This window comes from Plectropomus leopardus, chromosome 18, assembly GCF_008729295.1.
Source record: "Plectropomus leopardus isolate mb chromosome 18, YSFRI_Pleo_2.0, whole genome shotgun sequence".
Taxonomy (NCBI): Eukaryota; Metazoa; Chordata; class Actinopteri; order Perciformes; family Serranidae; genus Plectropomus; species Plectropomus leopardus.
In genome coordinates this window covers 3,022,200-3,045,946 of record NC_056480.1, presented here as the reverse complement: position 1 = coordinate 3,045,946, position 23,747 = coordinate 3,022,200, and the positions used below count along the sequence as shown (strand labels likewise).

Here is a 23,747-nt window from a genome sequence, read left to right as displayed (position 1 = left end):
TCTTTATATAATTGAATGAAATCAAACCAGTTTGCTCGGGTTTAAAGGGTCAAATATCTTGTGAAAGGCGTCTGAACGCAGCACAAGAAAACTGATGTGGATCCAGTTTTTAAAGGGTTAATCATTTAAATTTATTCATAAAATGTGCTAAGTTTTTTTTTATTTTCATTGTGTTATTTTTTGTTTGAAGCTGAGAAGGCGGCTGGCGTGGATCAGACTCGTTTGCTCCTGCTGATGAAAGTTACAGAGCCGGCAGTGATGGTCTGGAAACGTGAGGAAGAGAAAAGACAGAACTTTTAAAAAAAAAAAAAATCACGAACATCCCAAATTTCTCTCGAACGCTGAATCCCTTGTTTCAGTGTTTCAGTTTCAGTGTTTTTATTCAGTCATCACATAACACATAAACTGCATAAACAAAATCAACAATCTGTGTATAAAGTAGTGACTGAAATGACTCAAGCAGACGCCAAAGCTCATATATGTATTCTTACCAGTTTAAACTACCCTTTAAATCCTACAGATGATGTTGCAAACCATTCTTTTTAAAACCAAAAATGAGTTAAACATTTTTAAATCTATATTGGCATTGTTCCATATTTTAATCCCAACAACAGAAATAAAATCTCTTTTTTAGCTTTTGGTACAGAAAAATTACAAAAACCTCTAAAATCATATTTTCTCTCCTGTACAAAAAAAAGAATGACTTCAAGAATGAAGCTCCGTTCTTTGTGGTAAGACTTTTGAATTATTGTTTCTTTAAGGTTGTTATCAATAATTGTGTCTTTACAACAATTTGAAAATAATTAAAGTCACTGACCTCAAGCATCTCGTCCCCTACGATCTCCCGGACAGAAGTGAACTTTTCATTCACAGCAATCAGTTTTCCATTTTCCTCTCTGACGGTGCACTGGTCCAAAACAAAAACACACAGTTACATAATCCCCCTTAACCAAGGCAAAATCATTTTTCCTGAGCAAAAATCATGTTAATTTTGTGCAACCATAGATGGGTCACTGAATGGGCCAAAAGGAGCCCAAGTTTTAGGGACCCCTGGACCTTCGCCTGTTAAATGTCACTCAAATTAAACCGTTAAGACTCTGACTGTTATCAGATTTCTTGTGCTGCATTCAGTCTCCTTTAATTAACAGTCAAACATCTGAAACCTGAGAAAACAGAAACATGGATAAAAAGGCAATGAGCAATTTGCCATGAAGTGTCCCAAAAACTGCAAAAAAATGAGGGAAAGAGCGAAACAATATTAGAAGATAATAATAATAATAATAATTAGGGAAAATGTCCAGAAATGTGTATTTACAATCATTATTACTATAATAATTATTTACTATTTTATCTATTTATTAATGTGTTGTTATGTATTGTGTTGTTCATTTATATCATTCATTATTAATCAATATTATCACTGATGTTTTATTTTTCATGGGTTTTATCATTTTTCTTTGCTTTGTTTGGTTACATTTTTTGGTTTTTTTACTTATATTGTCTTTTTTTTGTGTGTGCCAAATTTCTGTTAATTTTCTGGTAAACTGTAACTTCTTTGCATATTTTTGAAAGAAATCAACCCAATTTACTCAGATTTCAAAGGGTTAATAAAGACACTTGTCAGGGCTTGATTTTAAAAATCATCAGCTCATGTAGAGAAATCATTCGAAGACAGTAATAGGGAAAACATACCAGAATCTATATATATAACTGTTATTATTATAAATATTATACTCTATTTAATCTAAATATTCTTTTTAATTTGCATTATTTATTTATGTATAATTTTTTTCTTTTTTAAAACCTTTTTATTTTTCTGTTTTTAGTTTTTTTGGGCAAATTTTCAGATTATTTTCTTGTTCTCATATTTTTTTTTAAAGAAATTAAGCAAATCTTCCCAAGTTTCAAAGGTTTAATAAAGGCTCTTTCCAGGGTTAAATTTAGGCTTTATCAGCTCATGTACAACTATCACATCTTTACTTCTGTACTTCAAGTATGCATGAAGAGTTTGAGGCTTGAATTACCTTAAACTTCCTGCCGTCCATGGCGGTCATCTCGGACTCCTCTCCGATGGTGAAGGAGTGGACGTTGCTGCAGACGGGAGTCTTCATGGTGACCGTGAAGTCTTTGCCCTTCTGTTCAATCACCCACACCGGCTTCACTTCCTTTCGCATTTTGACCACCATTTCAGGAACACCTTGAATGCATATTTTTTTAAAATATGTAATGCATGCATACATATTCAACTAAATCTTTTATATATGAAGATATTCTTACCGACTGCTTTTAAAAACTCTTCAAGGTTTTCCTCAGAATAAATTTTCCAGGTGCCGTTGAAGTCCATGTCTGCTGGTCTGCTGCGCGCCGAGGATGACTGTTGTTCTTGTTGTCTTGATCCCGTCACACTCACTGCTGGTTGGCATGTTGGGGACTTCAAACTCCCTGTTATTTGGACTGGGATTCCCAGAGAGAGTCAGGGTGAGCTGAACAACAGATATTAAGTGACATGTCGATGTAATGTGGCACCGGAGCAAAATCCAACACTGTGAACACTGAATTTAGGCAATGGCATTTCTTTATTTCAGACAGGAATTAAAGCTTTCCTTCATTTGACAAATATTCATGACTCATTTTCAAAATATAAAAAAATACTTCACCTGGCAAACACACAGAAAGCAAAACATTTTAAGGCAAACGTGCAGGCAGCAGAAGCTCAGGCAGTTCAGTGCAGACATGAAAAGGCGATTCACCTCTTTAACCTCTTTAAAGGAATACTTCATCCTGCAGAATGATCATTTGTATATCAGTTACTCACCCTGCGTCACTGTGAATTTGTGCAGAAAAACTTGATTTTTTCTCGCATGCCTAAAAGGTGAATTTAAGCGTCTGATTATGTAGTAAACTGTTGATAATTGGAGCCATCAGGATCCAGGTTTTACAACAAAACTACATAAAAACATCAGTTAACAAACTCTCAGACAACTCATGCAGTATAATCCACATTTCATTCCTCCAGTCGCATGAATATATATATATATACATATACATATACATATACATACATATATATATAATCAACACCTTGAATGAATATTACAAACATTGAAAATCATTGTTTTTAATATCTCCATCTGCTGGTGAGCCATCAGGAGTACGCATAAAATATTATTTCCACTACAGAAGAGACTTGACGATCACTAAAACTTGATGGGAAAAAATCAATTATCGGCCAGTGAGTTGTTTTATATCCGAATATATCCGTAGTTCTGATATAATTTTTTTTCAGTTTTGGGGTTTTTTGTTCACCGTGGAGACATGCAAAAAAAATAAAATAAAATAAAATCTTCACAAACTCAACCTAACATTTGGTGAGTCACTGATATAGAGATGCTGATTTTGGGGGGTGAAGTGTTCCTCTGAGCATGCTCAGTTATCAGGAACATCGACATGTTTAGCTTTGTTACAAAAAAGTCGATTACTGCTGGAATGTTACTGAAGCGGTCAAAAACACCGACGCTGACAAAACAGTCACATTATGAACAGAGACGAGCGGAGCACATTCATTTCTTCCCCCTCCGTTAACACTGTGCCGTGATTCAGTCCCTGAGAAAACACTGATCTGTCACGCAGAGGTTAAATACAAGCTTCTTCACAGACCTCCGACAAACTACATTTGATGCGTTTATTTCATCTTGCATCACCAGATTTGTGCTTTCTTCTTCACCTGGAACCTTAAAGTTCGCCCTCTTGCAGTTTTTATACTTAACTATAGCCTGATAAATAAGGATTTTTCAGGCAGATAGAGATATTTGTGAGTTATAATAATTATAAGGATGAAAAGAGGAATATTCTTGAAAAAGGTATCATCTGCTGAAATTTCTTCATTTTTTATTTTTTTTTTTTTTAGAATTTTGACCCAGATGTGCACAAATTGGGACATTTAACAGTTAAAGAGGCGCAAATTCGCAATAGCTGCGACCACATACACACATGCACACATTGTCCCTTTTTGCCAAATGGCACGAGCAGTGAATCAGCTGTTCTTTGGCTCATGATCAATATTTCCACAAAATCAAGTGTGAGTCCATCAGAAGTTATGCACTTTTTTAAAAATATGCTGCTCCCTCACCGCTCTCCCTTTTAGCCAAATGGCCTGAACACAAACACACTTGAGCACCATGCCGACGTCCCCAAAAGCTTATCATCATCGACTGATAGCTGATGGGATCCGAGGCTGGGGACGCTGTTCCTAAATCACCCAAAATATTTCTTTGGTATTCTGTGCAGCAATTTCTTGTTGCCCGTTAGTTGATCTAATCTTAAAAATCTAAATTTAAACATCTTTGTTTTTGCTTCTATTTTTTTCCCACAGGTTTAAGTTAAACATCTAAGACTTTTTATACACTCAATAGATATATTTCTCACTAATTTTGGTCAAAAATGTTTTTAATTCCACGTTAGTGAGCACTTTTCCAAGATACTAAACCACCCACCTGACAGGTGTGGTATATTAGGACGCTGATTAAAAATCATCCTAATTTAATATATGTGTCTTTGGATGGTCAGAATGAAACGACACTCGAAAATGTGCTGTTTGATCAAACAACAAAATGCCACAGACGGAGCGTGTTGCTGACTGCAGTGTCTAATTTCTCGATGTGTGTGTATATGTAAAAATATTTGCTTTTTTTCCGGTCTGTTTCTGCAAACAGGGAGTGCACCAACCACCAGCTACTGTATGTAATACACTGCTTACGTATTTCAAAGTCGCACTGCAAAAATCCTGAACTATTCCTTTAAACCTGTGAAAAATTGGAGCAAAAAATATAAGTGCTACATTTAAATTTTGGTGTGTATTCCAACACTGATAAACCTGCATTAATTACATCTTTTATAACGTCAGCTGAGACGATTAATCAGTCGCTCTCTGCTTTCTAGAGTCTTAATACTGTGCTTGAGGGGTAAACTCCACCCGTCTGGTGCTTCAAGTTTGTTAAAACAAGTGCTCCATCTTTTTTTTTTTGCATGATTTGCTGCTGCTTGTTAAGACACAAAATGCTGACACTCGGCTCACTTCAGGCTGTAATGAAAACCCTGAAATAGCAAATGTGCAGTGGTGCATGCTTTGGCAGCATGTTACATGATAAAAATCCTCACGAACTTCTGAAAAAAAAGAAAAAATTGCATAATCTCATATCACAAAAAACAGAAAATGGAAAAGAAGAATACTTCATCAATGTAAAGCTTTGCTACGACTCCCGTTCACTCAGCGACTCGCTGAAAGCAACAGATGACACGAGGAGATCATGAAGAGGAGAATTCATGTGCTTCATCACGACAGATCCTCGTCCTTGTTTGGCCCGGGGTCACTGAGGCAGCGGGACAGTTTCTGCTGCTCGTCCGGCTCTTCGGCTCTCTGCTCTCTGGGCCTCTGGGATGATTCGTTCACCAGGCTGACGTCGTCGGGAGGACTCGGGTCTGGCTGAGCCGCGTGGCCTCTGGAGCTGTCGCTGTCATCATACGTGTAAACTTGATGTTCTGCAGGAAACAGACAGAGCAGCAACATGTTAGTGATTAAACATCATCTATAAGCAGCAGTTTGGGCTTTAGTGAGCGATGTTTTTGGGATGTTTAGGTACTTGTTGATATCAAAAAGATTTGGTACTGTATAGATCATATCCAGGTGGGTTTCCATTACTGATTTTTGTGCAAAACACACGTGGGAGCGGCCACGTTTGAGAGGTTTCTGGGAGGTGATAATCGATTTCACAGAGGAATTGTGGATTCAAAACTTCCAGATGATCCGCTCAACTTTTGAAGAGTTATGTGATGCAGTAACACCTCCTGTAACTCATCATGAGGGAGCCATCGACAAGCTGCTATGGCAACCGACAAGCACATAACCATAATATCATGTGACCTATAAAAGCAAAAAAAAGAGTTTCCATTGCAGTTTTGCGAAATATAGCTTTTTCAAAAATACCACCTCATGCAAGTGTAAAAACTTTTTTTGATAAATGCGAGTTTTTTCAAAATTGACGTGTTTACATTAGGCATATTTTATACTCATAAATTCAATTAGTGTAATTTGAGGGTTAATGGAAAACCAGCCACTGTGCTGCGTGGCTGCTGCTGGTTTCAACAATAATGATGGGAAAAAGTGAGAACTGTACATCTGCTTTTTCTCTTGTTCATGCATATTGTATACTGTTGATGCTCAATAAAAATATGTAAAAAACAAACGGCAAATATTTGTTATGTCGACATTAGATTGTGTTGATATGTGCTAACGTGCTAACTAATGTCGAGACGGTCTCCCGGTTTCCCTTTTTGAATGACGACTACAGACGGCCGCAGCCTGCTGGTACGAAGCTGTGTTTCCTCTCACAGGCGCAGAACATACGTGCAGGTTTGCAGTCGGTTTGATTTGTTTATGTGCAACTTTTTGGCAAAGACACGCTGACCTAAGGAAAGCAAGGCGCCTTGTCACCACCAGCTCCCTGAAGTCTGCTTAGTGTGTGTGGGCCTTTAAACTTAAAGTCAAAGGATCCGCCACCAACGCCATGGTGCCAAAACACCACAAGACGCCCCCTGAAGACCTGCACCCATGACAGGTCAGAGCCAAGTCCGATCCAAGGAGGCTGCACCATGTGTCAGGGGGACCTGTGGGTATCTGGACGTCCCTCAGATGCTCGATCGGATTGGGATTTGGGGAATTTGGAGGGCAGGCGGACGCCTTGAGCTCTTTATGACCTTGGGCAATTACTGAGCACTTTTTACAGTGTGGCACTGTGCATTGCCGTGAGAGTGTGTATTTAGTCTGCAGCGTTGCACAGGAGGGTGAAGCGGGGTAAATGGTATCCGCACGAATTCCAGCACACAAAGTTTTTCAGCAGAAAACTTCACTGTAATAATGTAACAAAACCCAGAAATATGTGGCATTAAAGGAAGAAAGAACCAACCAAATATTGCTTCACAGTGTCTCCAGAGAAATGTGAAAAGCCTCATTCCTCCACGTTCAACCTTTTCTCATACGATAACATAAATTCTGACCTGGTTCGAAGCAGACTTTTCTCACTGGCGGAGTCTCCTGGCGGTTTGCAGGGACTGTGAGGTAGTGACTCATCTGTGAGTGAGACAGAAACATCTGTCAGCAGTGAATTCATTTCAAAGCTTAACGCAAACCAATCATTAAAAACGTGAAATGTGAGACATAAATCCACACATTTAATCAGACTGAACGGCCATTTAGTTTCACTTCATTTACTTTAATTGGATCATAAAACAAACCAGATGTTTGAGAGTCATTTAGTTAATTAAACAAATGTAACTGCAGAGTGAAACAGATTCTAGCAGCATAACAAGCAGCCCGAAATAAAGTTTAGACAATGAAATTGTCTCAGCACAAAGAACTACAACTGTAACAATCATAAAGACTCACCCTCCTCTCCATCTCCACACGCTGCTTCCTGAAGCGAACTTCACTCACGTTGTCCTCAAACGGGTCGATCATCAGGTCGTGTCGGCTGTACGAACGAAGCTGAGGAGCAAAAACATGAAAGTTAGCGCCAGAAACACTTCAACTTTCTCATTATACGCCTGCAACACACTCTCCGCTCAAACAGCATCATCGAAACCAGCATGAGAGCTGAAGTCATCGCATCTTTCTCACCCTCTGTCTCGTCTTCTGCAGGTTTGCTCGTAGGATCTTTCTGATCTCCTGCTCACGACTTTTTGAGATGGTCGGCATCGCCCGTCGTCTGGGCGGCCCTCTCGGCTGAATGTTTCTGCAGAGACACACACAGTGTATCATTACTCTACGTTATACTACGTAAAACAACAACTTCAGGGTCTGAGGAGAGCTGAGACAAAGCGCAGAACGAGCACTGATACCACAAGTCTAAAACCACGAGATTAGACAGCATTGCTTTATATTATATTTAAAAAACAACAATAAAAATAACAATACATACACAGTAAAATACAAGAACTAAACAAATCATAAAAAAACATTCATCCAGCAATTGCACATGCCCATCATAAAAATGCACACATGATGATGCCATATTGGCTAACTGTGATGCCTGATTCAAACACTTTTAGAGGCAACAGATGTTAACTAGTCACGTAATTTGGACAAAAAAGGGAAAAAACAGAGTAATATCTGAAAAAAAGATATAGTTATGTGTAGCATAAATGTTTTTGGCGGTTCCTGACTTTACTTCGGCCAAAAGTTAAATCTGCACATTGCTTTTTGCTCTTGCAGAGGATAAAACACATACTGGGCCAGAGGTGGAGGGTCGATGCAAAGATGTATGAAGAGAACTGGATACAGTGTTGGAGGCGGGCTTTGTACATTCCTATGAAAGTTGCTCGGTGATGCATGAAACTAAAAAAAAGTTAAATTTTCCAGGTATTAAATTACCCAGATCTTCTACATCACTGGGTCCATAGAGCAAACACAGATTTATATACATGGAAATTGCCTAGTTGTTATTTTTGTGCATAAGAATAAAATTATTAAGAGAAGAGCAAAAGAAGGGACCACAAAAGTCAAGCATTTTAAATAAAAAAAACTATACAAAATGTATTTAAATAAAAAAAAGTAAAATTAAAAAGTAAAATTTTTTTAATTTGAAAAGAGCTGTACAATGCTTGAAACAAAGAGGACAGAAAATACAGAATAAATAATATGTTTAATCTGCTGAGAAAATTACAAAAAAAATGAGTCAAAGGCGGCTGCAGGTTCGATTCCGACCTCGGCCCTTTGCTGTATGTCACCCTCTCTCTCCCCCTTTCACACTATAGCTGTTGTATCAAATAAAGGCAAAAAAAATCTTAAAATAAATAAATGATGTTTACAAGGTTGGCTTAACCCCTCCCCCAAAAAAACCAAATTAACAAAAAAACAAACAAACACAAAAAAACACCTCAATGCATGGATTTTTTCATGTAGCACTTGTGATATTTAGTTATGCAGACAGTTTTGTTTTTGAGATTTTGTGCCACCTCCTGAAAAATCAGCAAGTCTTTCCAAAACAAACATCCGAGTTAATCAGATCTGTCAACACTTCTTTGGTAGAAAGCTTCAACAACAGCACACTGCTAGTATTGACCTTTGAGACTGTGTGAAAAACATCATTCGCCCTCATAACTCGATACTCACTGCATAGAGACGGACGATATCATGGCGGGCAGCTTGGCGGTGCTCCCGCTCTCCACCAGCATCATCGCCTGTTTCATCTCCATCTTGTTGTAGAAGGAGATGAGCTGCGGCTCGGTCGAGCGCTCGCCTGCGATCAGCCACTTCTTCACGTAGGCCTTATTGAAGCGGTTCAGCCTGAGTGCAGCAGAGTTTATGTACAGACATTTCCAGTTATCACAATTTATTTGTACAATATAAAATATTAAGTATCCTCCTGACCTGAGTCGTCACATAAAGCTTAAAAATGGACACAAGTGGCATCTCTGGGTATTTAAGTAAGTATAATAAATATATTGAATAAGTTTCGATGCCACTGAAAGGCTGTTTTTATGTGACTTTCCTCATAAAGAGACAGTAACAAGGAGGGGACAAATAAAAGTTAATAAAAATCATACTTGTCTTTCCAGTGATGATGTCCATAATGACCACAAATGTCTTCAATCCCTGTGAGGAGATGATCCAGAAACTGAGGACACAACGAGTTTTTATACCAGTTACTTCCACATCATTAATATCTTACAGTTTAATTATTTTTTTCAACCTGGACACTATGTCCCCTTTTTATGTCCAAGTGTCTAATGGGAACAACAATTCGGAAAGTGGTCCAGTATTGAGCGACAGGCACCAGCGACGGAACAAGCTGCAATGTAACCACTCTGGGTTTGTTCTCACCGTCAACGTACGTCCACTGAAGTGTTTTTACTACAAAAAGGATCAGATCAATATTTTAAGTGTCTGACAACATTATCAAAATTCCTACAGCTTAACACAAGAGGGACTTAAGACTTTTTTAAGACTTAAATCCAAGACTGATTTCACAATAACCAAAACTGAAGAAAAAACAAACAAAAACACTTTTAGGGTTGGGAAAATATTCGCCCACATATTTATTTTAACATAAAACATAACTTTTTGGTGACCGTAATGCGAGAGGCATTCAGGAAAATATATATATCTGAAAAAACTACCAATTATTTTAAGATTTTACAGCATAACATCCGAAAAAAATATTTTTGAAATCGTACTTTTCATTTATTCGAATTTTAAAGACTTTTTAAAGGTTGATTTAAGACATTTTAAAACCAACCAAGGTCTCATTTTTAGATTAATGATATTCAAGGCTTTTTAAGACTTTTTAAGGTTCTGCAGGAAACACTGATTATGCAAAGGATCCCTACAGATATTCATTTTTGTTCAACAGTAAAATAATTTTTGTCTAACCAGAAACAGACTAAAAATCTTTAAAAAATCTTAAATCAAATATACAATAGTTTTAGCGTGTATAGAGCCAGCATACTTTCACATCTAACTCGGTGAATTAAGAATTTCTTCCAAATGAACCAGAGTTGGTGATTGTGGGAACAGTGGAAAGATGAACCAAGACGGCTTATGTGAGTTTTATTTTGTTTTTGTCGACTTTGAATGAAACATGTTTTAGGAGGATAAAATGACTATTTATTTAAAGGGGGTCTGGTGGGGTTTGGCAGTTTCGGGGCTGTTTCTAGTTAAACGAAAAATATTTTACTCTTTAAAAAAAGGTCTATCTCTGTCGGGATCTTTTTCATGAAGTTGTCAGACACTTAAAATATCAATCTGAGCCTGTCAGCGGCAAAAAAAACCCCACTTTTATTGGACGTAAATTCACGTAGCACTTTTACCTCGAGTGTTACATTGCAGCCTGTTTTGGCGCCGATGAGCGCAGCTCTCTCGCTCAATTCTGGAGTCATTTCCAAAACCGTTTTTCCTTTTAGCCACTTAGACACAAAAACATGGGGAAATAAAGATCGGGTTGAAAAATCCTCCAGATTATCCTTTAATGATGAAAGTTTGATCTTTCATGTTTTGTACTGAAACTCTAGTTTTTCCAGTATAAAATAGAGAAACAAAGTAAAATTGGAAATAAAAAAATAATAATTAATCTCACCTGTGTGTGAATCTCCTCATTAATCGATCCTTTGCTCTCCTTCTTCTTCTTCACGGCCAGAAGTTCGACCAAAGGCCTGATTGTCATTCCCTGAACACAGAAACAGGACGGGAGGCCATGTGGATTTCCACAACACGATAAAAGAAAACAACTTTATTTACAGAAAAACAAGGAACTTGCAACAACAAGATATCAATAAAGGTTAGTGGTTACTTATATGGAGGACAAAAGCTAAATTATTACAAAAACATAAGAAAAATAGCTTTCCTGGTAGCTGTTTTTTTATTATTTTCTTTTACATTTTTTGAGAAATTAATCTCCAAAAGTGAAGTTTGGTTATACGTTACTTTCTGCCAAATAAATGTAAAGAAATGTAAATGTTTGTCACCTGCACAAAGACGGTGAAGAAGATGACGGTGATGATGGCGGTGAGGAACATGTGCTTCAACTCGTTGTTGGTCAGCAGGAACCCCAGAGAGAAGGCGATGGCACCTCGCAGGCCACCGTAGGCCACGATGAACTGGTCCTTTTTGGTTAATTTCACAATACGGAATTTATTGATGATGTACGTGAGGCCGATGACTCCTGAAAAACACACAGAAAAATAACAAAATACAGATTAGAAAGAAGAGAAAGAGGACAAGGAAACATTATTAAAGCAATAAATTTTATTTTAATTTATTATTATTATTATTAATTATTGTGTTATCTTATTGTATTTTTTTATTAATATGTATTACATTTTTTACGTTTTTTTTTTCCACAGGAAAAAAATCTTGTCACTATTATAGGACCAAAAAAAAGAATTTAACTTATAAACAAAACCCTGTTATTATTTGAATTGTTCGTTATCTGATGATACGGCGGCGCTGTGTTCACTGACCGAGCACTCTGGACACCAGACAGAGGACGACGGTGACGATGACGAAGGTCCAGTTCCAGGCGTGAGGACCGGCCACCGTGGAGACGCCGAGGAAGATGAAGATGAGCGTCTCGCTCACGCTGCTCCACATCTTCAGGAAATATTTGATGGTGGTGTACGACTTGTGGGAGATGTTGGCCTCCACGTACGGACGCATCATCACGCCACAAGCGATCAACCTGTAAGACAGGAAGTACACAAAACATCAGAAACCGTTTTGTTCCAGCTGCCATCACGCAAGTGAACATCGCGCAACCTGGATCTGGATCTGGATCTGAACCTGAACCTGAACCTGGATCTGGATCTGGATCTGAACCCGAACCTGAACCTGAACCTGGATCTGGACTGGATCTGGATCTGGATCTGAATCTGAATCTGGATCTGAATCTGAACCTGAAACTGAACGTGGATCTGAACCTGAATCTGGATCTGGATCTGAATCTGAATCTGAATCTGAATCTGAACCTGAACCTGGATCTGGACCTGATTCTGAACCTGAACCTAGATCTGGATCTGGATCTGGATCTGAATCTGGATCTGAACCTGAACCTGAAACTGAACGTGGATCTGAACCTGAATCTGGATCTGGATCTGGATCTGAATCTGAATCTGAACCTGAACCTGAACCTGAACCTGGATCTGGATCTGGATCTGGATCTAGATCTGAACCTGAACCTTGATCTGGATCTGATTCTGAACCTGAACCTGGATCTGGATCTGGCTTAGGATCTACATCAGGTCAGCCTGAGGATTCAGTGACGATCGGCTGAATTATTGAGACAAGCCGGTATATTTTATTTTTACTGAAGAAAAACTTGGATAAAGTTTGGACAACTCTGGCCGCTACATAAAGCGGGCGCCACGTGTACTTCCTTCCCTCCGTCTACTTGCGGCGATATATAAATAAATAAATAAATAAAAAGTGTGAGTAGCTCACGACATGATGCCGGACAGGTGGAAGACCTCGGCGGAGAGGTAGGCCATGTAGCTGTAGAGGAACACAAACAGCGGCTCGATGACTCGGGTGTGCGAGGTGAAGCGGGAGGTGAAGGCGCCCAGCAGGCCGTAGATGGCTCCCACCATGACGCCTCCCAGCGAAACCACGAAGAAACAGACGACCCCGAGGACGCCGTCGATCACAGTGACAGTTCCTGCGTGAGAGAACTCCTCGAACAGGTGATACAGAACCTGCAGACACAAACACACACTTCACGTTCAAGATTAAAGTTTTATTTATAATCACAACAATCACAGACGCTTCACAGAAACAAAGTCAGTTAACGCTCCGTAAAAATGAAAATCACAGTCAGTAACAAGACAGACAAGCAAGACAAACGCATAAATCAGACATTAACCCTTTGAGACCTGAGCAAACTGGTTTGATGTCTTTCAAAAGCATACAAGCAACTTAAGAAGAAATGACCCTAAAATGAGCAAATCAAGTACAAGAAAACTAAAATAATCAAAAACAAACAAAAAAGAAAAAGAATGTAAAAGGAATAAACAAACAAACAATGAACCGACCTGAAAAATCATTTTAAATAGAAAATTATGAGAATTATAAATATTTCTGGGAGATTTTTTCTAGCTTCATTAAAAATAATTTTCAAAAAGTACTAATTTTTCTTTCCTTTTTCATTTTCTCATTTCTTTAATTCCTTCTTTCTTTAGTTTGTTTGTTGCTTTACTAATCTTAAATTACTAATCTTAAATAATCTTGATAATATTACGACAGTATAATTTTACCCATTAAAGGCTGCCTGTATTTCAATCTCCCTTTAGAGTCGGATGATTATGTGCATTTCTGGGTAAATTTCTGGATTTGAAATATGTCATTTTAAATAGTTTGCAGCTCTGATGCAGGCAGTGAAGAGTTTTTGGGAGTCACACACAAACATAAATAAATATTTCCCTCCAATATATACTTCATTTGTAAATCTTATTATAATGCATGCGTTTTCACAGCAGCGTCTTGCTTCAGTCATCTTTCTAGAAGCAGCAGCATTTAATCTCAGGATGAGAGAACGGATGTTAATTATATAATAATAATGTGGTCACAGTTTGTTCCGTATTATCAGCGATTGCCTGTTAAAATAATCGAATTACTGATGTGAATGGAAAGTGAAAACAGCTGGAACAAAAACAAGGATGTGAGGAAGGAAAATGACACTTGAATTTAGTGTTTTAATCTTTACAAATGTGTTTTTTAATAAAAATTTGCTTGTTTTTTGTCCGAACATCAACCGAAATAAAACAAATAAACCCAGATTTATCTAATTTATGATGAGAAACAAACAGAGAGGAGCAGCAAATCCTCACATTTCAAAATATTAGACGTTATTTTTGCACGATGACCTGCTCGTCTCGAGGTTAAATAAAGGGTTGATACAGTAGATTAACCCTTTGATCCCTGAGCAAATTGGCTTGATTTGTTTCTATAGTGTGGGAAGAGGGTGAAGAGGAACTTAACGAGAAATGGCCCCAAAAATAGCAATAAAGTAAAGATCAGGACAGCACACATATTTGAGTTTGATTTTGCCACACCATGTATATGTTTAAAACAAACAAACAAACAAACAAAACAGCAAGAAATTAGTAAAAAGTTCAAAGAAAATAACCTGAAAATAATTAAAAAAAAAGAAAAGAAAAAAACAAACAAACAAGAAAATGACCTCAAGTAAGCACTACAAAAAAATAATCATGTTTTTTCTTTCTGTAACATAATTTTAAATAAATGATTAAGAAATTAAAAAATATACTTTCCTGATACTATCAGAATACTTATAAGTACTTATCACTTTATTTTTATTTCTTTTTTCTTGATTTCTCAACTGGAGGTGTTTACCGGTCCCCTTATGTACGCTTATACTTTTCCCTTGATACTTCTATACTCATCTATAGGTCTCCATGTTGATTGTTTGACTGTTTGTCTGTTTACGTGTAAAATCAAAAACCAATAAAAAGTAAATGACAAAAAAAAAATCTAGTTTCCTGGACTTTTAATGTAAAATCTCAATTAAAAATGTAACTAGCATCCAGCTGTGCAAATAAAGTAATGAAGTAACAAAGTAGAGTATTTCTCTCTGAAAGGCTGTGGAGTAAAGTTGAAATATTCAGAGGAAGCACAGCCGTCTCTTGACTCACCACAGTGACGGCGTCGTTGAGCAGCGACTCTCCGAAAACGAGGATGTGCAGCAGCTCGTTGATGTGGATCTCCTCGAACACGGCGAGGACGGCGACGGGGTCCACGGCCGAGACGATGGTGCCGAACAGCAGGCAGGACAGCAGGTCCACGCTGGCCAGCTGGGCTCCTTCGATCCGACACACGCCGTATATCATCCCGCCGATGAAGAAGGCGTTCCACAGAGTCCCCACCACGGCGAACACCAGGATGGTGCCCAGGTTCTCCGTGAAGGCGCGGATGGGCAGGAAGTAGCCGGCATCGAGGATGATGGGGGGCAGCAGGTAGAGGAAGAAGAGCTTGGTGTCGAGGACGGGGGCTTCCTCGCCGATGGCTTTGATGATGCCGCCCACCAGCAGGCCGACGCCGATCAGCAGGCAGCTCTCCGGGACGACGTGTGACACTCTGGGAATAATGTGGAAACCTGCAGAGAGAGAAAGATTTTCACTTTTTCATCATCACAACTTTAATTTGACAAGCTGCTAAAATCAAAATGAAGAGAAAGACAAAATTCAAAATCATTCACTCACAAACTTCAACTGTTCACCAAAAAATACATATTTTTCTTTGTAGTTGTAATGCACCTTTTATGTTTCTTTTTATGTGTCTTTGTGTTCATTTTGTCTCTCCCTGTGGTTGTCCTGTGTATTTTTATAATTGTTTGTGCCTCTTTGAGGTAATTTTGTGTCTGTTTTGGTTGTGTTGTGTCACTTTGTAGTAATTTTGTGTCTCCCTGTGGTTGTCCTGTGTATTTTTGTAGTCATTTGGGTTTCTTAAAGGTAATTTTGTTTCTTATTGAAGTAATTTTGTGTCTCTTTAAGAGAATTTTGTGTTTTGCTGAGGTAATTTTGTGTTTCCTTAGGGCAACTTTGTGTCTTGTTGAGGCAATTTTGTGTCTTTTTGAGGTAATTTGGTGTCTTTAAGGTAATTTTGTGCCTCATTTAGGTCATTTTGTGTCTTGTTGAGGCAATTTTGTCTTTTTCTTGTTTGCTTTGTGCTGCTTTGTCGTCATTTCATGTCTCCCAATGGCTCTTTTGTGACTTTTTGGTGTCATTTGGTCCTCTTTATGTTTTATGTAGGATCTATTTTTTTCCACCAAAGTACACCCAATAACTATATCACTGCTCAGAGCTTCAGCTGAGTATGATGTTATTAAAAGCCCTTTTTATAAGGACATCACACTTTTGTGCTGCTACTTAGTCCGTTTTTATGCCTTCTCTGCGTTTCTACACAGAACCAAACAACAGGACATGCAGTGTGAAACAGGAGGAAAAACATGTGGTTTTGATTTTAAATTAACCTTTTAATCACATTTCTTTAAATGTAAAATGCTCTTGAATTCAGAAGTTTTTAGGAGGTGTCTCGAGCTGAATAAAAGTTGACTTTCAGCAGTTTGGATGGCTGCAGTACACAGACGTGTTTCAGAATGACTTTCTGTTATATTTTTGGTTATAATGAATTATCTGTTTTCTGGAGCATGATGCTGTATTATTACTCAGAATGGGGTAGTTTTAGTCTGATATTTGCAGCTGCTGCTTCCTTCTAAACTATTATCTCTAACAGAGTAAAGCACTGATTGTGTTTACAACCGCTCTGTCCGTCTCCAGCGTCTGCATCTGCCAATGTGGTTATTAAATTCGCCCTATTAAAATTTTTTTTTCTACAGAGTGTCTTTCCTGCTCCGACTCTGCTTTCTTTTTGGTTTCTGTTTCAGACAGTTTATGACTAGTGTTTCAACGTTTTATGTGTATAGATATTAGATTAGTTGGTAATTTTTTATTTGAATTAAGACTGGAGACAATAAGGTTTCACATGCATAAAATTAAGTCTCTACAAAGACAAAATATTCAAGATGGATTAATCATGTTTTAAACTTAATTTGTCTCGTTGGAGCATTTATAAGTGTATTTTTTAAAATTAATTTGTTATTTCAAATGTGCTATTAGATTTATTAAAAACAAATGTCAAATTTGATCTGGTTCCATGATCACAAATTGCTGCTTTCTTCTGTTTTGTATAATTGTAAATTGAATATATTTGATTTTTTGACTGTTGGCTTGACAAAAAGTCAGTGTGAAGACATTACTTTCAGCTCTGACAAACTGTGTAAATTATTTATAAATACTATTAGACATTTTATCACTCAAAATATTTATGAATATCCTAAATACTAAAAGATATATCAATAACGAATAAATTCAATGCACAAGAGCATTTGCGTACATACAAATACAGCAGCTGCACTCAGTGAAACATCAGTGTGAGCATTAGCAGTTTTCAACACAATAAAAATGATCCACTCAGTGAGCTGTAATTCTCTGCTGCGTCCTCATGAAATATAAAACACGGTGTTGCTGCTGCTGCTGCAGGCGAACAAAAAGGCTGTTTACACGAACACGACGGCTGGACAGAAATATCTGTGTGGGTTACATTTTATGGATTTAATCTGCATTTTACTGGCAATTTTTCACTATTGTTAGCTTTTATTGGAATTACTGGAATGAGAAATCAAGGCGTGCAACTAACAATCATTTTCATTGTTGATTAATGAGGTTTTTTTGACAAATGTATGCATCCTTCAGTCTATAAAATGCCAGAAAATAGGGAAAGGTCCAAGTTCACGTCTTTATATTGTTTGTTTTTTGTCCGAACATCCCAAATCTATTTATTTATGATGAGATAAAAACAGAGACGAGCAGCAACTCTTCACATTTCAGAATATTAGACATTATTTTTGCTTGATGACCTGCTCGTCTAGAGGTTAAATAAAGGGTTGATACAGTAGATTAACCCTTTGATACCTGAGTAAATTGGCTAAATTTCTTTCAATGGACGAGGAACTTAACAAGAAATGGCCCAAAAAATAGCAAGAGAGATCAGGACAGCAATTTGAATTTCAATTTTGCCACATGGACGCAGCAAAATATATATAAAGTTAGAAGAAAATTACCTGAAAATTAAGCAAAAAAAGAAAGAAAAGTGAAAAACATTTTAAAAAAGTGTACGAAAAAAAATCTGTTTTCTTCTTTTTTTTTCTTCTTTATTTTATAAATATATATAATTAAGATAATTATAAACATAGCTTCCTAGGCATTTTCCATTATTTTTTGTCTAAAAATCCTCTTTGCTACTTTTCAGACAATTTCCTTGTCACATATTATTTAATTTTATTTTTACAGTTTGTGGCACATTTTACATTTCTCGCAGAGTTGCTCATCCATTGTTTCCATTGTTTTTTTTTAAAGAAATCAAACCATTTTTTTAGGTTCACAAAGAAAACTAATGCCAGTCCAGGTGTTAAAGGGTTGACACTGAGTAAAATATTGTCTCTGCTCCTTTAGTTTCATATTTTGTCTCTCAGCTGAATGAGGCCTTGACATTCAGCCCGTCATGTGACTCGGGGTCGAGGCGGCTGTAAAATGTGACGTTTTTTCCTGCGAGGTTTTATGCACTCAGTGGTCCTCGCCCCCCTCCTCTCCTCTGTCCGCACACTGGGATCTTTGTTATCGAGCAGTGCATTAGGACAGGAAGTCAGACCGGCCCTCGCAGACGGCAGCTGGACGCAACAGATAAGATGCCACAGAGCTGCACGCTGCTCGCTCAGCCAACGACAAACTGCAGGAGAGATTCTTCCAGCCAATCAGAGCCAGCACACACACGGTGGCACGGTGAATAAAGCAATGATGCAAGCTAAAATGCATCATTATTTGTTCTTAAATTGTTCAGCGGGAGAAACAAACCTCACTTTAAAGACACATTCAGCGACAAAAAACATGAAAAAAAGGATGAAGTATAAGAGTGATTAAGATACTAATAAAATATCAAATTTAATATTAACAAATATCCACCTGCTCTGTAACTGTGGACCAACTGGAATATGCACAAAAAAAGGAATTGTTTTTAATTTTTCTAGTGACGCAATTTTAACTTTTTCTCTCCCAATATCAACACCGAGTATCAATCTTGAATTTAAACCTAGAGGTCACAGCGGACTGAGGACTAAAAATTGAGCAGAATTTTATTGCGACATTATTTAATTACATTCAGTGGAGTTTCTACAAAATTACACACATATTGTACTTGCTGTGTTGTTGTTTTTTTGTGCCCTACGCAGATATTTTTTCGTTTTACAAAAAGCAGTTGGTGGTCTTTTATGTTTTGCACTTAACCAAACTTCTTTTTTGGCTTAAAACTGAGAAATAAGTGGCATTCATTGATTTTCATGTTATGCATGTTTGTGAAGGGGACTAACTCTAATTTGTACTTCAGTACAGTATTTAGTTACTAACATCGCTGATGTGATTTATTATATTCAGAAATATATATATTTCTATGTATTGTTTTTAGCACCTTTGCATGTAAACCACTTTGAGCTGCATTTTATGTATGAAATATGCTACACAAATAAACAATAATTATTATTATCATCATTAATAATATGACCATAGAGGCACAAGAAAAAATGAATCCATACACATTTACAAATTCTAGATGTATTTGATGTTATGGCAGCCTCTCCGCCACTCACCATAAAAATTTGATCATATAAATTGAATATAAGTGTAGCGGACGTAGTAATCAATGCACATTAGGTATTGATATTGATCAGAAATTGCTGCATATATAGTCCCTGCTGTCCGTCCTGCTGGAAACCGTTCAAAGCGCCGACTCAGCTGTAACTATCAGGAGCTACATGAGCCATGTGACTGCTTGGCGGCAAGATCAATGAGCGTGATGACTCTTTTTCTACGGCGCGCCGCTGACCACAACAATCCACAGAGGAGCTCAGATTACAACAGCGTGACTTCATCGTCCACTCACGACGCCATTACGGCACCACATGTTCACGCAGCAAATAGCTGTTTCCTGCTACATTAACGATCTGAATGTTTCTTATAGATACTTTAAATTATTTAATAACAAGTGATATTTTGTGATTTTCTTTAATGCTCTGAAAATGATTATTTTAATTTTTATTTAATTTTTTAAATTTGTGACTTTTAAAACCACAGCTTAATCAAAAATAAGAAGATTTTTTTCCCAAATATGTAGAATTAAAATGCCTGTGTAATGCAGATATGGTACAGTTTACTGGATAATTGCATTTCTTTTCTTTTGTTTTCTTTTTTCCCTTATTGTTTTTGTTAAAAAAGCAGATGTATAATACTTCCATATCCACATATGCTCACTTACTTACACATACATATTTGTACACTTAAGCATTTACATACTCGTCTATATCTGTCCATCCCAAAGCTCTGTCATTAAACACAGTCTGGCTGGCGGATGGTCAAAAATGTCTTGGACCAGTGGGATAAATCTAAAATTAGAACAACATAAAACAGAAAATAACAACAGCAACACTGCCAGAATGAATACTCAAAGTTAGAATCATAAGATGTGAAGATAAAATTAATAAAAACCAACATAAGAAACAAAAAGATTCAAATAAAAAGGAAGAAAAAGCCAACTTCTTGCTGGATAAATGATGTATTATGTGTGTTTTTCGTATGTTGTGATGTCCAGAGCTGAGCCTCAGCAGCTAAAGGTCAAAGGCCAGAGATGACTTATTATAAACCTGCACAGAGAAACATTCAATCCCTCTAATTAGCCTGAACAACTGCTTCACCAGAGCTGAATTTAAACTCTAATCCCTCAACATTTGCTTCCACTACTGACAGACGGACGCTCGGACCATCAGGCTCGTCCTAAAATAAGTTTGCGTGGCATCGAAACATAACTGAAGCAGTCTGCAGACACTGTCAGCGCTCTGTAGCAGCCTGCAGCGGGAAACATCTTTCAAAGCTTAAAAATATAGCAAAAACAATCAGCAAATCTATTAAATCCACAAACATAACATTTTTTACTTTTTTCATTGTAAAATGATATCCAGAGTTTGCAGCTTTTTGTTCCACCTATTAATCGATTTTAATTGTATAAATATTTTCTAAAAGTAAAGTTTTGGTATAATTTAATTGTTGGATGCAGTCTTAATGTTGTAACTTTGTGGTTTACTGTGTAAGTACAAATACTGAGGACTTTTTTTAATATGGACAAAATGTCAACAATCAGCGGTGATCCAAATAACTAAACACATGAAAGTTGTTTAACGGACCACGAGACTCAAAAGTAGACTTTCAACATCTTTTATGTTATAAATTGTTTTCTGATTCTGTGGAAGGAAAAAGAAGAGCAAAATGATACTGCCATTTTTTAAAGTGGAGTTTGCATGGATGGATTTCTGAATGGGCCTATGAGGCAAAGTGTCAGGGGACCCAAAGTGTTCGGGGCCACCTGTTCTTCACCTGCAAAACGCCACTCAAAGTAACACATCTGGACCAGGAAGAGACACAAAATGACCACAAAGAGGTGCAAAGGAACTGCAAAGAGACAAACGAAGAAAAACAGGCAACAAAACAACCTCAGAAAGACAAATTGACTACAGAGTGACACAAAACAACCAAAAACGACACAAAATTACTTTATAAAACTTAACGAGACCCAAACGACTACAAAGAGACGCAAAATCATCATAAAACTCATTGTGTCTTGCTCCTTTGTAGGAGAGGTGGCGGGCCCTTTGCATATCTGCCCCCGGGGCCGATTATCTCATAATACACCCATGAAAGTTTAGTAAAACTTTCACCAACACAGTGGAAAATGGCAGGTATCTGTTGGATTGAGTTGTTTTAGGTAACAAAAATATGATTTAGCTGCCGACACAAATACATGCCAGGAGAACGTGCAACAAACTCCATGTAAAATTCTACTAATTTAACAAATACATGTGAACAACATGCCAATAACAGCTAACAGGGATTCGATAAAACTTTAGTGTTATGGTTTTTGAGGTCTGGAGTTTCACCAACACAGTGAAGAATTGTTGTAATCTGTGGGATTAAGAAAAACCAGGCAGTTTTAGGTAACAATAATGTGATTTAGCTACCAACACCAATGTGTTAGGAGAACACACACAAACCAAACTCCATTCAAAAATCGACTAATTTAACGTATATCTGTGGACAACATGTCATCAGTAACTAATGTGGATCCCAGTAAACACAAAAATATTAAAGTTGTTTAACAAACTGCCAGAATTACCAGTAGACTCTTAACATTTTGTGTTATACTTTGCAGAAGGCAAAATGAAGCTTTGCACATTTTTATTGATCTAAGGAACTGTTGTGTGATTTTATGTGTCTCTTGAGTGTGAATCATGTTGTTTGAGCCCCCAGAAGGCAGTTTTCTGTCACTATGTGATGGACAATAAAGTTTTTTGAATCTTGAAATTAAAGCACTGCCAGTTTTTAGACTGATTTAACTAATGTCTTTGTGTGAATTGTCATTTTATACCTTTAACAAATCCTGAAGACTTAATTTTCATGCTTTTCCATTATTTGCTGGAGCAGTTGGTTGTTTCTATTCAACAGGCTCACGATCATGCTGCATTTGTATTTTAAACACTGCTGCTCTTCCTCTTGTTTTATTGCTTCTGCGGTTGTTTTGTTGAACATAATGACATTTTTCTGCACAAATAAACTTGAATATTTTTATAAACTTAAAATCTGAAAGCATGAAACAGTAAACCAACTGGAATAGATAATGAGCCCCCTTCATCTGTTGATTCCCAGACCCTCAGTGATGCAGGAGGAGGGAGTATTTGATTATTTTTGTGCTGCGGGAAGAAATCTTTTTTGTTATTTGTGTCACTCACCAAGTTTCATGAGCAGGGCCAGCAGGATCCACAGGGAGATCTCAAAGGGCTTCCTGACGTGGTCGTAGTTGAAGGAGAGGACGGGGAAAGCCTTCTTGTGTGCAGAGGAGTTAGTTTGATGATGGGAGTCCTCCTGACGGGTCTCTCCGGCTGGATCTCTCCACGTCTTGTTGTGTCCTGAAACAACATCACGACTCGCGGAGGAGATGGAGACGAAAAGGAGCAACACGACGCAGAGGAGCCCGGTGAGAGGCGGACTGGAGCTCCTCCGGGCGGGACGGAGCTCAGCCATTTTCAGCTGGTCTGACGGGCTGAGCTGCTGCTGCTGCTGCTGCTGCTCGGCTCTAGATCCGATGAAGATGAAGATGAGGGAAGGACGGGGAGCGAGCGTGGTGCGCAACGGAGAAGCGCGCACTTTTTACGCACAAACTCACCCGGCATCTTAAAATTACGCACAGCGGTTAAACAAACGGCCGTTTCAAGCTGGTGTCATCAGAAGGAGATTTTTTAAAAACGACATTTTCTGACCCGCCTGCTGGGATGATTTTTAAACCCCTCTGAGTTGCTGTCTGGATGTTTCAGAGCCGCTATTCTCTCCTCAGACTGAACTCTCTAAACTTCATCAAGTGTCAACATCCATCAAACATGAATCTCACGCTGAACTCTTTTTCTCTCTATTTTAACAGGCAGCTTCTCCAAAAATCAGCTGGAGAGAAAGCGACATCTGCTGGAGCGGAGGACCCCAAAACACCAGCAGACGGCCTGCGCAATAAACACACTTTAGAGCAGGCATGTCAAACC

At 37.8% G+C, this 23,747-nt stretch overlaps 2 protein-coding genes across 2 annotated transcripts; both read right to left on the bottom strand.

Annotated features, from left to right (window-relative positions):
- Positions 1 to 200: 200 nt before the first annotated feature.
- On the bottom strand, positions 201 to 2,423 carry LOC121957778 (fatty acid-binding protein, liver-like). Its single transcript, XM_042506555.1, is given in 5 exon segments — positions 201 to 263; positions 818 to 907; positions 2,025 to 2,197; positions 2,278 to 2,363; positions 2,365 to 2,423. Coding segments are annotated over 5 exon segments (459 nt in total). The 3' UTR covers positions 201 to 212.
- Positions 2,424 to 3,154: 731 nt separating this feature from the next.
- LOC121957776 (Na(+)/H(+) exchanger beta-like) lies at positions 3,155 to 23,334 on the bottom strand. The gene is made up of 12 exons (XM_042506554.1): positions 22,947 to 23,334; positions 15,196 to 15,656; positions 12,989 to 13,239; positions 12,013 to 12,230; positions 11,518 to 11,714; positions 11,130 to 11,219; positions 9,601 to 9,671; positions 9,167 to 9,340; positions 7,673 to 7,787; positions 7,442 to 7,540; positions 7,054 to 7,126; positions 3,155 to 5,538 (listed from the first exon to the last, which is right to left on the bottom strand). Exons 1-12 carry the CDS (start codon positions 23,236 to 23,238, stop codon positions 5,333 to 5,335), a joined length of 2,247 nt encoding a protein of 748 aa, XP_042362488.1. The 5' UTR covers positions 23,239 to 23,334; the 3' UTR covers positions 3,155 to 5,332.
- Between the last annotated feature and the right edge of the window lie 413 nt (positions 23,335 to 23,747).

Excerpts from the sequence above, each read along its gene's own strand:
- LOC121957776 (XM_042506554.1), bottom strand. The coding sequence starts at position 23,238 with ATGGCTGAGCTCCGTCCCGCCCGGAGGAGCTCCAGTCCGCCTCTCACC. Across the intron at positions 12,231-12,988 it reads CACCTGTCCGGCATCATGTC|GTTGATCGCTTGTGGCGTGA; the intron begins GTGAGCTACTCA and ends CCTGTCTTACAG. Across the intron at positions 9,672-11,129 it reads ATGAGGAGATTCACACACAG|TTTCTGGATCATCTCCTCAC; the intron begins GTGAGATTAATT and ends TTGTGTCCTCAG.